Source organism: Cololabis saira, chromosome 6 (genome assembly GCF_033807715.1).
Source record: "Cololabis saira isolate AMF1-May2022 chromosome 6, fColSai1.1, whole genome shotgun sequence".
Classification (NCBI taxonomy): domain Eukaryota; kingdom Metazoa; phylum Chordata; class Actinopteri; order Beloniformes; family Belonidae; genus Cololabis; species Cololabis saira.
The window spans coordinates 20,374,012-20,388,711 of NC_084592.1; the positions used below are offsets into that span (position 1 = coordinate 20,374,012).

Genomic DNA, 14,700 nt, shown 5'->3' on the forward strand with positions numbered 1-14,700 from the left:
TTTGGAGGGAGAGCAAGCGAGCCAAAGATCATGCATACCCTTATGTTACTTTCCCTTTTGTTTTTCCTTCAAGCAGCTTTAACCATCAACCGTTTGGGGTCCAGAAGGTCCTGAAATGTCATGAGTAGGCTGCCTACTCACCATCATAGGAAAGACAATGGCAGCCTTGGAGGTCTTGATGACCCACAGCAGGATCAGACAGGTCAGCTGGATGATGGTGAAGAGGTGCACCTTCCTCAGGGGTACGTGGCGCAGGTAGACGAAGTCTGGCTGATGCTTGGCCGGCATACCAAACAATGTGAGACGATCAAAAAACTAAGGGGATATAAAAAAACAGAAGCAAATGGTTGGCTAAACATTGAACCTTCAAATTAGAAAGACAATTATACCTTTTATCTTGTTGAAATAAATAAAAAGCCTTCCTCTAAAAAGGTTTTCTTTCATGCTTTCATGCCACGTATGTTATATGTTGATGTTCACAGCCGTTCCTTCACTGATTCACTAATCCCCTTCCCTTACACCACATCACCATAGAAGGTTTTTGTAGATGTAGGACATGTTGTCCAGGGAGGAACTTTAAGTGTCTCTGGGTCTTGATCACGAGAGAGGGAAGAATGGAGCAGGAGATCTGCAGGGGGACGGGCGTGGGTACTGCAGGGATGCAGACTCTGCTCTGGCTTGTTGTAGTGAAGAAGAGAGCTCATCTAATAGACAAGCTGATTGATCTAGGTTCCTACCATCACCTGTGATCATGAATTGTGGACAGTGGCCGAAAGAACAAGATCGCAAATACAGTGGCTGAAAAAAGTGTTTTTTTTTATGCAGGGGGGCTGGACTCCCTTGGAGATAGGGTAAGAAGTTCAGTCCTTTTGGAAGGACTTTATTTATCAGTTTTCCAATACATCTTAGTTCATCAGTTCAAGCCAAGAAAAGGCAGCAATTTTTCTGCATCTCTTTACATTATAGGTTTTTACCATTTTCACGGTCGCTTATACACAGACATTTGGTGCGTGATTGAGTGAGTTTCTTATTCACCCATCAACAGCAGGCCGCCGGTTAACCATTTTAAAATGACTTTTCACCTTTCGTTTGCATTTAGTTGCTTAAAATCAAAATCCCTTCCAACTTGAAGCATCAGTTAGGCCCAACTTGATGCTCCCAAGTCACAGAAAGTTAAGACATGAAAGTAAAAACCACAATGATCTACTAACTTTCAAATTTACTTCCTTGAGAGTAGCTTACAGAGACACAATGTTGTCCTAAAATATGAATTAAACAGTGTGAAAGTCAAATAATTTACCTGAATGCCTCTGAGAGACGATGCTCCCATGTAGAGGAATACTCCATACAGCACTGGCATGGGAATGAACTGAACAGCAGCAAAAGAGAAGTCCAAAGAGCACGTATAGTTATATATAAAATATTTAGTTTTTAGTTTAGTTTATTGTTTTGCACAGTTTTTAAAAGTATACAGGAAATATCAAATATAAATACTATAGGTGCAGGAAGAGGCAAAAAACCCAATGGGCTTATTTGAAGCCTCCCCCGAAGATATTAAAATTTCATGTGTTATAAAGAACACAAGATTAACATACAAAAACAAAAAGTATAACTACACAAAAGGGATGACAAACTAATAATGCAATATATAAATAATAAAGAATAAAGACAAAAAAATAAGTAATAATAATTCACTATGAGTGAAACACAAAAAAAAACAAAAAAACAAAAAGAACATGGATACATGAACAACAATACATTGGGAAAACAGTTACAAAACAGAAGTCAAGTGGTCCTTCAAACGTCTTTTGTAATATTTCAGAGAGGACGAGCTCTTTGCCAAGTGGGAAAAATCATTCCACAATTTAGTGCCCCTAAATCTCACCGAAAATTGACCTCTGCAAGTGAAAAATTTAGGAGGATGAATATAATGACTTGTCACTCTTAATAACTCTGACATCACAAATGTACAAGCACCACAACATACAAAGGACAAAGAGGCACCTTTAGCACTGATGTCATGAAGACGGAGGAGCCCATGAGGGTGAAGATCATCAGGCCTGTAACGCGTTGTTCTCGGATACCGAGGAATTTGGGCACCTCTCCGGGAGCTGAACAATCTGACTCCACTTTCAGGCTGTTGACGTGGCTGATGGAGAGGACGGTGGCGGCTACGAACCACGGCAAACCCATCAGAGAGCACACGCCGAGCATCACCCCGACCATGAACAGGTCAAGGTGGTATCCGCCGCCTTTCTGGAGGGTGGACGTACCAAGATATGGAGGTTAGGATGTTTTCTATGTTCACGCACTTCATCTAGAGGCCACGCAGCCAGGGTGGGACGGTACCTTGAGTTTGTGTTCCTTCCTGTTGATGATGACAGCTGTGATCTGTTGGTCCATGAAGATGAGGATGGTACAAAGCAGAGCTGGTACCACTGTTATGATTGTCGTCCACCAGGGGTTGGGGCCCAGTGGGTGGATGAACCAACCTCGATCATCTCTGGTTGGCTGAAAAGACATTAATGTTGAGCAGCACTTTCTAGGAAATATATGATGATAGTATTCACATCCCAACACAACTGTAATGAAAACACAGTACATCAGTATGTTGAAGGGAATTGATTTTAGTTTACTGGTTCACCTTGAAAACACTTGGAACCTTTAGTTTTGGAGATGGGATTCCTAGCATATAGTCAACGAAGACCATGGTGAAAATAGTGAAGAAAACGGCAAAGTCGCTGATGATGGCCCGCACCTAAAAGAGAGAAGGTCTTGTGTAAATTACTTCAAAAGTATTACTGGTTTCCAGAGGTGTCAAAAGTATTCACATTCATTACTCAGGTAGAAGTATTGATAGTAGAGTTTAAAAATACTCCTGTAGAAGTTGAAGTATCAACTCAAGTTTTTTACTCAAGTAAAAGTATAAAAGTACTGGTTTCAAAACTACTTAAAGTATAAAAGTAAAAGTAATGTAAGGGGGAAAAAAGCCATTAAGGACAAAAGCCATTGAAAATGAATGCGTCTTAGTATAATGCAAATATATTAAAGAACCATATATGTGTACTATTGAGCATTAACATGTGTTTCAGAGAGCAGAAGATATGATGACTAGTTGCCTATAAGTATTGTAATGGTGCAAAAAGTCAAACTTCAGAGGCATGTTATCATTTATCCTAACCTTTATTGGAATGTACATCCAAGTTTAGTTGCAGGAATCTGAGGGAACGGATGTAACAAAACTGGACAAGAACATCTGAAACAACCACAACCAAATTCACTCTATCCGGATGGAGCAATTTAACTGGATAGTTTTTTTTAAAGGCCAAAATGAAATAGAGTAACAAGGCTGTTTTTAAAATGTAAGGAGTAAAAATCACAGATAATTGCGTGAAAATGTAAGGACTAGAAGTAAAAAGTCGTCTGAAAAATAATTACTCCAGTGAAGTATAGATAACCTAAATTTCTACTTAAGTAAGGTAACAAAGTATTTGTACTTCGTTACTTGACACCTCTGCTGGTTTCAGCAATACCAGAAAAAAGAAAGAAAGTCCCAAATCTTTCCACTTCCTGCCCATCCACCGTGTAGTACTTATGTTTGACCGCTAGAGGGCGCTACTGCACCATGCTATCAAACCATCCCTGAAGTCTCGTTTGAATCATGACAGTCGAACAACAATGACAACAATACATGTGGCATAGTACCTTTGTGGGGAAATAATTGCTGAACTTGAAGTCCTTGAGGAAGGCAGACATGAAGACCGTGGAAAAGAAGAGAACGACGCACCAGAAGAGAACATCAGGGACGTAGGGCCCGTGGGGGCCGCAGGCGCTGCCCACAAACTCCCCCTGCTTCTCAATACAGTCCTACGGGTAAGATCAGGTCACAATTATTCACAGTTATCATATTAGCACTAAGTGCACGTGGTCCATGAGCTTTTACGTCTAGAAAAAAAAACTTTGGGACTAAGTACAAAAATGTACCGTACTTTTATAATGCTTTGCAGTGCTGTTTGATCCAATATAATCCACTATAATCCAGCTAACATGCCCTTAATCTCATCTCTTCTGCTTCCTCCATCTGGAAAAGTGTGCCACTTTATGACAGATGACCTAAATGTGTGTTTTTAAGTCTCTCAAGTACCTAATTTTCTGTCTGATGCAGTCGTATAAATGACTGGCATGACAGATGTATCTCTTTTAGTTTTCAGTTACTATCATTATATTTTTTAGTTTTTACTCATACCTTCACCTCCAGGGCTTCCCAATAGATTTCCGAAGCAGTGACGTTGTTGATCTCCCAGTTCTTCAGAGTGGCGTTGGTGGGATCCGAAGGCTCGACGCAGGAGCATCTGTAGCAGCACATGAACATCTGGGTAATTTAATATTCCCTCATCGGTCAGATATTTACAGCATGATTAGTCTTTCACTATTTGCCAGAATGAGTTCACATACGAGTATGTGGTGAGTTTGTCCAGGTTGTTGTTCTTGTTAAAGGGATAGTGTTTTCCCAGGTGGAAAAGTTTCTCCAAGGCTTCGTATATGAAAATGATGCAGATGAGCGAGGCGAAAGCTTCTTCTGTAAAGCGAGTAATGTAACAAACAAGGGAGCTGGCATCTGTGGCCACCAGGAAAATGCAGAGGAAAGCCGTCCACAGACCAATGCAGGTCCTCAGTGACAGGTAGGACAAGCCATACTCCCTGGTTGGAGATTAACATGGAAAATACATGATAACACAATGATAATATGCATAACGCAGCAGAAACGTTGTTTTTCATTTATGATAAAAACAGATATGCAGGAAAGACATACTTGCAGAATTTAAACAGTATCTTTTCAAACACGAGCACAGGCCCTGTGCTTCCCAGAATGGTGAGGGGCTGACCGGCAAACAGGGAATACGCTATTCCAGTCAGCGAGGCTCCAAACAGGGACTCAATTGCACTCTGGAAGACAGGAGAGTGAAAGATGAGAACAATTCACAGGTAGTCTCTGCACAAAGCAGGTGAAACAGTTGAAGAAACACAAGCTCACTATTCGCCCTTCTGTTGCCTCGCCCAGCAGTCCTCCAAAGGTGATGACAGGAGACATGCAGGCACAGTACAAGAATAAGAAGGAGGCGACACACTGCAAACTGAAAGCATCAGTGTAGTCGGACAGGTAGTGGGGGGCTTTGCGCTTGATGTCTAGAAAGAGACCACCAAAATACCTGAAAAGAAAGAACAAAACTTGTCAATTGCAGTATTGATTGTTATTCCTTTTTGATTTTACTTAAGCAGCAAAATAGAAAAAAATGCTGCTTTTATCTGTCGTATTTCCCTATTTTTTCCCCCTCCACTGTCTCCTTCACAAGCTCTTGGCTTGGCGTGATAGGTCCCTATGATGGAAAAGTGTAGCTGCAAATAGATATCGGGAAAAGGCCCGTCTCTATGGAGACCACTTCTTGACTGCAACTACGGCTCAAGTTTCCCCAGAAATAACCAATCAGCTTCACAGGAAGCAGTTTGCAGAAAAACAGTCTTTTCCATATGGTATGTTGAATTTTAGCATAGCGTGTGTCAACTTAACAAATATTAACATTATAATAACATTAAAGCGGATTTGTCATTCGATAAAAATTAATGATCTCATGTGACCCAGCTTTGAGTACTCTTTTTATTTCTACGTGGCCTTATTTACCTAAAATGAATCTAAAAGAGAGAAAATACTGTATTGCATTTAGCAGGTAGGGTTATATTTCTTTAATCAACTCTATGCAATGAAAACATCCGTAGTTGAGAAAAAATAAATCCAAGCTGAAAATGCACACTGAAGAAATCCCATCTGTAGCTGCACTGAGTTCCCATATGCTTCTGCATGTGTTACAAAACACAACAAAAAGGCCATAATGTGTATTAATAGATCCTCTGCAACAAAATAATTCATAAACTGAGCAAGAGACTTAAATGTAGCTTCACATCTTCATCTTACAGTATTTAGCTAATCTGCAATGAAAACAATTAAATATAATCAAAAGAGCTTTGACCTTCCAGTACGCTGCAGCTCTGGTCCGCCATGGCCACCGGGTTCTTCTTCCTCTTCACCCTCCACTAATCCATTTGCTAAAATGTTGCACTTCTTCCTTTTCTCCTGTTTAACAAAATGATGCACAAAGGAGTTGTTATATAAATTATGATTCCCAAAAGGGTAAAAGCAGATAAAGAAAAGAAATAAAAACAACCTGAGAAGGAACATTTTTTGGAGGCTCTATCCGTATGGATGGATCCCATTCTCCCGGAGGCAGAACGGTCACTTGATCAAGGAACTCATCAATCCCAGCGATCAGATCATTCCGGTCTTTAGCTTTGTAGGCAACATCATGGAAAACCTACAGATAGAAGAAAAGAAGTTAGACTTTTGAAAACAAAACAGTGGACCTCCTAAAAAAGAGCAACAAAGCTCCAGTAGGAAAGAGGACATGGCTGATGAATTAGTATTAGCATTAGCAGAACAAGCAAGCAACCTCTTGGTCTTCAATTTAAGACAAACACCGAAACAAATCAACTTCAACAACAACCAGAGATTGTGGTTGACATATAAGCAGAGGACCCTCCCTTTTGATGGCAACCTTAGATGTGCGTGTGCTGCATGTAACTATTGCTTACACCGAGCTAGTCTGGGAGAAAAAGGCAGCTGCAGTAAAGAAAGAAGGGAGAGCTCAAGAAAAGGGATTCCCAATATCATTTCTTTTATTTGCCTGACATCTGCATTAAACATTTTTAAATTAGATCTGATTCCAGGTATTACTGAGAGTCTTGGAGAGAACATGGAGTTCTTTATTTTTTCAATTTGTCATTTTTATTTCGAACATGTGAATGAATGAATAAAAAGCTAAACAGAATTTGCAACAAAACAAGCGTAAAAGCCACTAAATTATTAAAAGATACTGTAAAATGAATAATATAATTATTAAAATAATATCAAACAATTTACAAAAACAAACGCAAACAAGGATGCACTAAGGAGTTTTGGGTTTACATACACTTTTCAAAAATCTGTCAAAAGCATTTGACTCGGTGGACAATAATGACACACAGGCTTTTTTAACATGTGGATCTCAGAACATGCAGTTGGTTGGATCTGCGATTGTATTTCTGATAGAATTCAATTCAGATTGTGAAGTGTGACAATCTGCTCTGTTTCAATGTTCTGTCAGTTACAAGGGGTGTGCCACAGGGCTCTAATTTTGGCCGACTTCCATTCACTATTTATATTAATAATGGGGGCTTTGATTTATAACAAACTATAAATGTCGCCTCGCAATTGAGAACCTTATTCCCGAGTTGAATAGCCTGATCTGGGAAACACACTGGTACAGTCCGATTTACAAAGGCCTTCTTTATCTGCTTCCTCCCTACGTATGTGTGCATCTTCAAGAAAAGTCTAATAGTCCTTGCGCACGGTGTTCTCAGGTTTTGGACCAATTGGTCGTCAACAAATTGACGTCCAGTGTGGGGAGAAAAAAATCTTTTGAATGCTCTGCTGCTTCAAACTGGAACAGTTTACAAAACATCTTTATACTTTCAACACTTTGCTTCTCTTAGTCATTTCAAATCTATTTTGAAAGACTTAGAGATGCAATTGCTGACCTGTCATTCTTCCTACTTGATATTGGCTTAATTTGTGTTCAGTTTCATTTTCTCTGTTTCTATTCTAACTATGTTTTTAACCTTCTCTGTGGGATGTGTTGCTGCTGCTTCTGGGCCAGGATTCCCTTAAAAACAATTATGTGATCTCAACTGATCCTGGTTAAAGAAACAAAAAATAAAATATGCTGAAAAAACGATATGCCAGCATATCCAGAAATGGATACAGTTTACAACTTTCATGAACTTATTCTAATCTGTGTTTGTTTTCAAGCATAAACTTATAATTAGTCAGTAGGCTACTATCCACTATGTAGTCATTATGGACGGCAACATAATTTGTAGACAAAGAGGAGCACACAAACACTGACTAATTGCTAAAAGCAAGTTGGGAAATCTCTGAGCTGTTTATCACTTCAAAATGTTCTACCACTGTGGAAACTTGTTCAGTTCTGCTGGTATGTGAATTTATTCTTAAAATCGGTCTATGACATCTGGCTGACATTTAGACTAATCCATTCATTTTTCTGACACATAAGAAACTGCTCCATGTATAAAGGGAGCAATACGTAAATGTAAATAATAGTAAATAATAGTAAATCACAATGTAAAACCATTAAACATGGAGTCCCACAAGGTTTGATACTAGGACCGCTTCTTTTCATCTTATATGTAAATGATTTTGAGAACTCCTGCATAAAGTTATTTTTGCGGATGACACAAACTTATTTCTTTCACATAAGAAGCTGGAATATCTCCAAAACCGAATGAAGAATTGACAAAGGTGGACTCCTGGTTGTTTTTTTCGCTCAAATAGAAACCAAAGTAATATTGAACTTATACAAATAGAGATAAATGGTAGAGCTATCAAGAGGGTAGAATTTATTAAATTTTGGGGAATATACAGTATGTGGATGAATTTTTAAACTTTAGGAAACATATTGATGAACTATCAAATAAATTATCTAAATATGTCGGCTAATTTTTTAGGCTGAGACATTTTCTTCCTCTTGAAGCTCTCCTAACTCTGTACCGGTCTCTATTTGAGCCTCATGTAAATTATTGGAATGTTTTATGGTGTAATACATATCCAAGTTATGTTGACAAATTACAGATCTTAAAAAAGAAAGTGATCCAAGTTATATCATGGAGCAAATTTAATGTTCCCTCTGATCCTCTTTTTTATGGATATGAGCCTCTGAAACTTACTGAGTGTAACATTTTCCACAATGCCTGTGTAATGTATAATGTAGTGTTTAGACTCAATGACAGACTCTGTCATCTCATCCCAATTTATGCTCCCACTCATGAACACACCACAAGGGGAAAACAACTTTTAAAAGGAAAGAAAAGGAAATTGAAATGTACAAGTTTCAGTGTAACCTGTAAAGGTCCAAAAATTTGGAATGAGATTGATAGTGCTATAAAAGAGTCTGGATCTCTCTCAATTTTCAAAAAGAGACTAAAACAAAAATTGTTATTAAATTATGTCTCTTCTTATTAAATTATGTCTAAGTCTCAAATTATGTCTAACTCTAAAACTATCTGTCAATGTTTATGTACCAATACCTGATGTATTATTTTTACAAGAATATCTTTGTATCTAGGAAATCTGAGGAGGTCTCAGGGTTTTATTGTGTGTGTTTTTTTTTTCTTTTTTGTTTTTTTTTAGGTTATAAGGTTATTATATGTATCCGTGTAATTTATAGTTGTTTTGCTGTGTGGCTGGGCCCCTATTCATAAGCTACAGTTAGCTTCTGGGGAGTCCCATTTTACAAACCTCAATTGATTGCTATCTGTATTTGTGTTTTTAAATTACTTTGTGAATAAACTCTGTGAACTGTGAAAACAAAAAAACAAAAAAAAATGTGAAAACTCTCCAGGTTGGCATCATTGCAAAGCGGGCGCTCTTCTGTCAATGCCTACCTCATCAGTCATCAGCGTTGCGATGGACCTCCCGATCTCATGATACTGAGGCCCTTTGCCCAAGGGCCCTAGGAGAATAAACAGAAACCTGAAGGCAAAAAAAAATCATTTTCAAATCATCACCAAATGAATGGTGTGTACAGTAGATGCTAATCTGAGTCTGTCTGATGGGGCTCAGCAACATCCGGACAGTTGAAAAGCATGCAGTAACCTTGTGGTGATGGGCACTTCAGCCACCCCGTTGAGCAGCACGGCGGGGGACAGGCGGACAAACGCCACCACCGGTTTGTTCAGAGATTCCAGCTCTCCCACCAACACATTACACGCCTCGGCCCCCGCTGGGATCTTCTTCATGAAATGAAGGTCTATCTGAAAGAGGACACAAGGTGTAGCATCATATAAAAGATCCTGACACATCAAAGCGGCTTTGACGAGAAGGATCATTTGGATAGTAGGGAAAAGGAAAACAACAAAAAAAAAACACTAATGTGGCCTGCACATAAAGAGGAATTTATTTGACTGTTTATCCTCAGTAATCCCAAATGTCAGAGTTGAACTGGCCTATGCTCTAAATTTAGCCCAGCTGCACAGGCTTTGCACATCCCAGCAATCAAATCATATGTGCAGATGAAATATCAGAGAAGATGATCAAAATATAGATGTAACGTTTGATCTGTTGTGTTATAATTTGTCTGGTTCTGCCATTTCCTGAACTAAGATGCCTAATTGTGCATAAAAGCTCCCCAACTACGAAACTAATCCTCTTTCTGTTTCTGTATATGCTTTTCCACGTGAATTGCATTGTAGTGTATTAAAAGTACTGATTTTTCAGTAATAATTTCAAGGATGCCACACATGCTCACTGGCGTTTTCTTTAGTTTTATTTGTTTAATTTTTGTTCTTCCATAAAGCTCATGTGGATCCAGAGCTGCTCGATGTACAGAAGAAATAGGTGTGATAGTATTTCATGAGTCAAGACTTTCATACAGAGTGAAAAGGCACAGATTTAAAACAAATAATGGTTTGTTTATTACACTGATAATCTGCAGCTCATGCACCTTGAAAGCAAAATGCCTCTGATGGTTTTGCTCATTCATTTCACCCACTGAACATGTTTCTGTGCACATTTCGTCATTTATCCAATAAATTATAATATATATATTAACAGTTCATTATTCAAAATTTTTTTTTTGGTCTTTCCGGTGTGTGCTTGAGGTCTGTGTGGAATAACTTAACATTATATAGGTTATAGGTTATAATCCTAATCCTTCACTAGAAGGCCTTTCTGCTAAAAACAACCACCTGCTCATTTTTCAAAAACACAAATGTTATGCAAATCCGTAACATTCTGCTCATATTACTCAGATCCAACATTGTTTTTCTTACGGGCAACTGTTGCACAAATGAAGATGTAAAGTCTGTGCATTCACGGTGCACTTGCAAAATGTTTGCTGTTATGGTTTCCATTCATCACGTTTTCTTTATTATGGACGCTTTCTGTCAGTCCTGCATAATGTTTTTGTATTTAAAAGCTTTCAAAGCCAACTCCTCTTAAAATACTGTAATTCTAAAGAAATACTTTGCTGTGCATCTTCATCTCTATATGCAAATCAGTGTCCCCATGTGACGCATTTGCAGAACACCTGTCTAGTACCTCATATGGCAAGATGGAGCAGCTGCCTGATGTTTGTTCATTATCTCACACACCTTTTTTCACTTACTGATTACTTTAGTGGTATTTAAACATTCAGTTTTGCACATGTTGTTCATAAAGATGTGTTGTGTGACGCTGGATAAATTGGTTATTATGGAGATTTGTGTCTTTAAATCCTGGGCTTCAGGTGACGTGACGGCGGCGTTCTTTTAAACGGGCTGCTGTATATCGCCACGGTGATTTATGCTGGAAACCAAACCAGACCCGGAGCAGGTCCTCTGGGACTGGGAAGTCTGGAGCAAATAACACTCACACTTCGTTGCTTACTGAGCATGTCTTGTACCTACAAAATAAATGATGAAGGGACAGTATAGAAATACTCTTTAGAAACCCAGTACAGAACTATGGTTCAATATGTTAAGGTTATTTTTGGGATGGGATTTTGTTGTATTCTATAAATAAAATCTATATCTAGAAATATCTTTGAAATAGTAGAAAAAAGTCATTTACAGCATGTTGAGTTTGACATGAGTGTTTTGTTATAATATGGATTTTTGTAGATCTGTCGTGGACCTATTATGGAAGGGCTAAGGGCACTGCATTTTATGACGATTTGCCTGATGTTTATGCAGTGTCTTCACCCTTTACTGAGTGGCATGTATATATTTTCTATCTTGTATTTGCTATACTGTGTATAGATGTGTGTGTATGTGTATGTGTATATATATATGCATATATGTGTTGTGTGTGTGTGTGTATTTATATATTTTTTTTTCTTTCTCTATGGTTTAGTCTTTTTCTCTTTTGTCTAGTTGTTGTTTTCATCATATGGTTCTTGTGCCATGTTTCTTTTACTTGTACTCTATTGCTTTGTAGAGAGGACTACATTTCCTGCTTCTGAACTACATCTCCCATCTTGGTGGGAGTGGTGCAGCACAGGTGCTGCTGATTGCCTTGATGAACCACATAAGATTGTTCATTGAACTCATGTGCTGACTATTACCCTGATGAAGGTCTTCTGACCGAAAGCTCGATTTATTAAAGATACTTGCATTGATCCAAGTGTGCAGATCCTCTTTTTTGCATAGTCTACACATGGTTTTCTGGCACCTTGGCATATTTTGGTCGTGAGTGCGGTAACTGGCTCCTGGTTGTATTCTATAAATAAAATCTATATCTAGAAATATCTTTGAAATAGTAGAAAAACGTCATTTATTGCAAAACATAATCTGAATTAGGGCTGTTCGATTTTGCCCAAAAATAAAATCTCGATTTTTTTCTCTCAAAAAATCCGATTTTCGATTACGATTACGATTATTTTGTGAATTGACAAAAGGCAAAGAAATGATTTCAAATATGCTGTTTTTTTTATTGAAGATTTGCCCCATTGGGCTTTAAGTGCAAACTTTGCTCTTATTAAACCAAAAAATGAATTAATAAAGTGCAAAACTCTGTAAAATAAGTTGAAAAAAAGTTTTAAAAAATATAATAAAATATAAAGTTTTATCTCTGGAAAAAAAAAAATCAGCAAATCAGCACTTGCAAACATACAGTAAGTTATATTTCCAATTAAATAAAACAAGACATTTTCTAATTAAACTAAACTGGGTCTTTGCATGCTAAATAATAATGCAACCCATGAAGGAGGTAGAGGTGTTTAATGTCAGTCATTACATTTGCAAGTTTTTTGCAAAGAAGCCTTTCCGATGGGGCACTTGTCGCAGGTATTGAGAGGTATTTCCATCAATCATTAATATGGTAATCATTAATATGTGTGCAGACAAGGTAAAAAAAAAAAAAAAAAAAACGTTTTAACATCGTTCTAATTACATAATCGCGATTACGATTTAAAATCGATTAATCGAACAGCCCTAATCTGAATGTTGATTGAGAGCTCAGAGGTGAAATGACAAACACAGCTGCTGAAAGCATCGCCCCCCCCACACCCAAGAAGTCCATCTCTCGCCTAGCGAACACCAGAGCACAAAACATTGCTCACCCACTGACCCAATATATCATCCCGCTCCCCTCAGGCGCAGGTACAGAACCGTTACGTTCAGGAGGGCTCGCCTGGGGAAAAGCCTGATCCCTGCCGTCATAGCTGCCCTGAACAGCAGCCCCGCTGATCCGTCTGTCCGCTTCTCTGCTGTCATTTAAGCTGTCTTTGTTGTTATGCACGTCATGTATTTATTGTTGGTGTGGATGTATTGTCCGTTGTCGCTTGAGATGAGAAATGTACTGTCAGGATGAATCAATCGATCAAAGAACAGCTTAATTAAAGAATTCATGTGGTCTCCAGTTTTCTCCCAGCTTTAATTTCTTGGACTAGTTTGCTGCTACGTGGCATCTCTTGGCATTTATAACTGAGTCTTGGCTAAAGTAAACTGCACAAGAATGGGCCATTATATCCTACTCCAACAAGCAGATTTGAGGTGAATTTTGGAGCATAATTTGCTCCAGACCACATTAAGTTTGCTGCATAAATCACCATGATTTAAAAGGGAGACACGTATTTGTTTTTTCTTTTTTTATGCTACAAAAGGAGGACTGGTAAATAAAAAAAATGGGGGAGGAACTGAAAAAGGAAAAAAAAGAAATAGAAAAAGAGAGAGCCACTTTATCTTGCTTTGTGGTTTATCTACTTATTTCTTTGGGTTGTTTTGTTAATCAGTCTGTCTTCATCTTTATGAGTTGCATTTGGTCCTGTCACAACTGAGCTCCTTACAAACGGAGGCAGGTGAACTGCAGAAGCTGCACGACAAACTATAGCAGTTTACAAAACCGCTAGTGCACGTTCAATAGGGTGGATTTGTGATATCTCACAGGCTCAAATCCCACATCTCATTATTAGGCTCATCTGCTGAAGAGACTCAGTTCCTTTGAGGTGTGCAGAACATCTCTGAGACGTTTTTACGATGCTGTGGTCACATCAGCAGCTTTCTGTGCTATGGTCTGCTGGAGTGGTGGCATCACTGGCGGGGACAGAAATAATCTGGGCAGATTTATTCAGAGGTCCAGCTCTGTCCTCTGACCTCTTTGGAGCAGATGGATGAGAGCAGGATGTTGGTGAAGCAGTCAAACATCACAAAGAACCCCCATATATGAGACTCCAAGAAGGAGTTCTGCCACAGGTCGCCTGTCAGACTAAAATGTGCTGAAGTTGTGAGGTGGAAATCCTCCTGTGTTTCACGCATTAATCCTCTAAAACCACCAGATAAGGATGATTAAATGTCTCAAACATTCTTGAGCCAATCTTTTAGGAAACGTGAACTTTTAACACAGAATGTGACGTTGATTTGGCATCAGGATTGTTGTTAATTGTATTTAGTACATCTAACATGTAAATTAGTACAATATGTAAGAGGGGTAGATAAAGCGAAATAAAAAAGAGTGGGTGAAAATAATGTGAATTTAAAAAAATCAAGCTTTAAAATGGATGCAAATAGAAGGAATTATCAATGAATCATGAAGTAATTTATCAAATGGGTTGTGAA

General features: G+C 38.4%; 1 protein-coding gene across 3 annotated transcripts in view; it reads right to left on the reverse strand.

The window, feature by feature from the left end:
* Positions 1 to 14,700, reverse strand: part of slc4a10b (solute carrier family 4 member 10b) — a 32,947-nt gene that overhangs the window by 3,227 nt on the left and 15,020 nt on the right. For all 3 annotated transcript variants that reach the window (XM_061723586.1, XM_061723584.1, XM_061723585.1), the window contains exons 8-21: positions 9,764 to 9,921; positions 9,553 to 9,640; positions 6,222 to 6,368; positions 6,027 to 6,130; positions 5,036 to 5,210; positions 4,814 to 4,947; positions 4,456 to 4,701; positions 4,247 to 4,352; positions 3,706 to 3,867; positions 2,645 to 2,758; positions 2,350 to 2,511; positions 2,005 to 2,256; positions 1,301 to 1,369; positions 142 to 315 (exon numbers count right to left, since the gene is read on the reverse strand). In XM_061723586.1, coding sequence (XP_061579570.1) covers positions 142 to 315; positions 1,301 to 1,369; positions 2,005 to 2,256; positions 2,350 to 2,511; positions 2,645 to 2,758; positions 3,706 to 3,867; positions 4,247 to 4,352; positions 4,456 to 4,701; positions 4,814 to 4,947; positions 5,036 to 5,210; positions 6,027 to 6,130; positions 6,222 to 6,368; positions 9,553 to 9,640; positions 9,764 to 9,921 — 2,091 coding nt within the window. The remainder of the gene's footprint in view (positions 1 to 141; positions 316 to 1,300; positions 1,370 to 2,004; positions 2,257 to 2,349; positions 2,512 to 2,644; positions 2,759 to 3,705; positions 3,868 to 4,246; positions 4,353 to 4,455; positions 4,702 to 4,813; positions 4,948 to 5,035; positions 5,211 to 6,026; positions 6,131 to 6,221; positions 6,369 to 9,552; positions 9,641 to 9,763; positions 9,922 to 14,700) is intronic.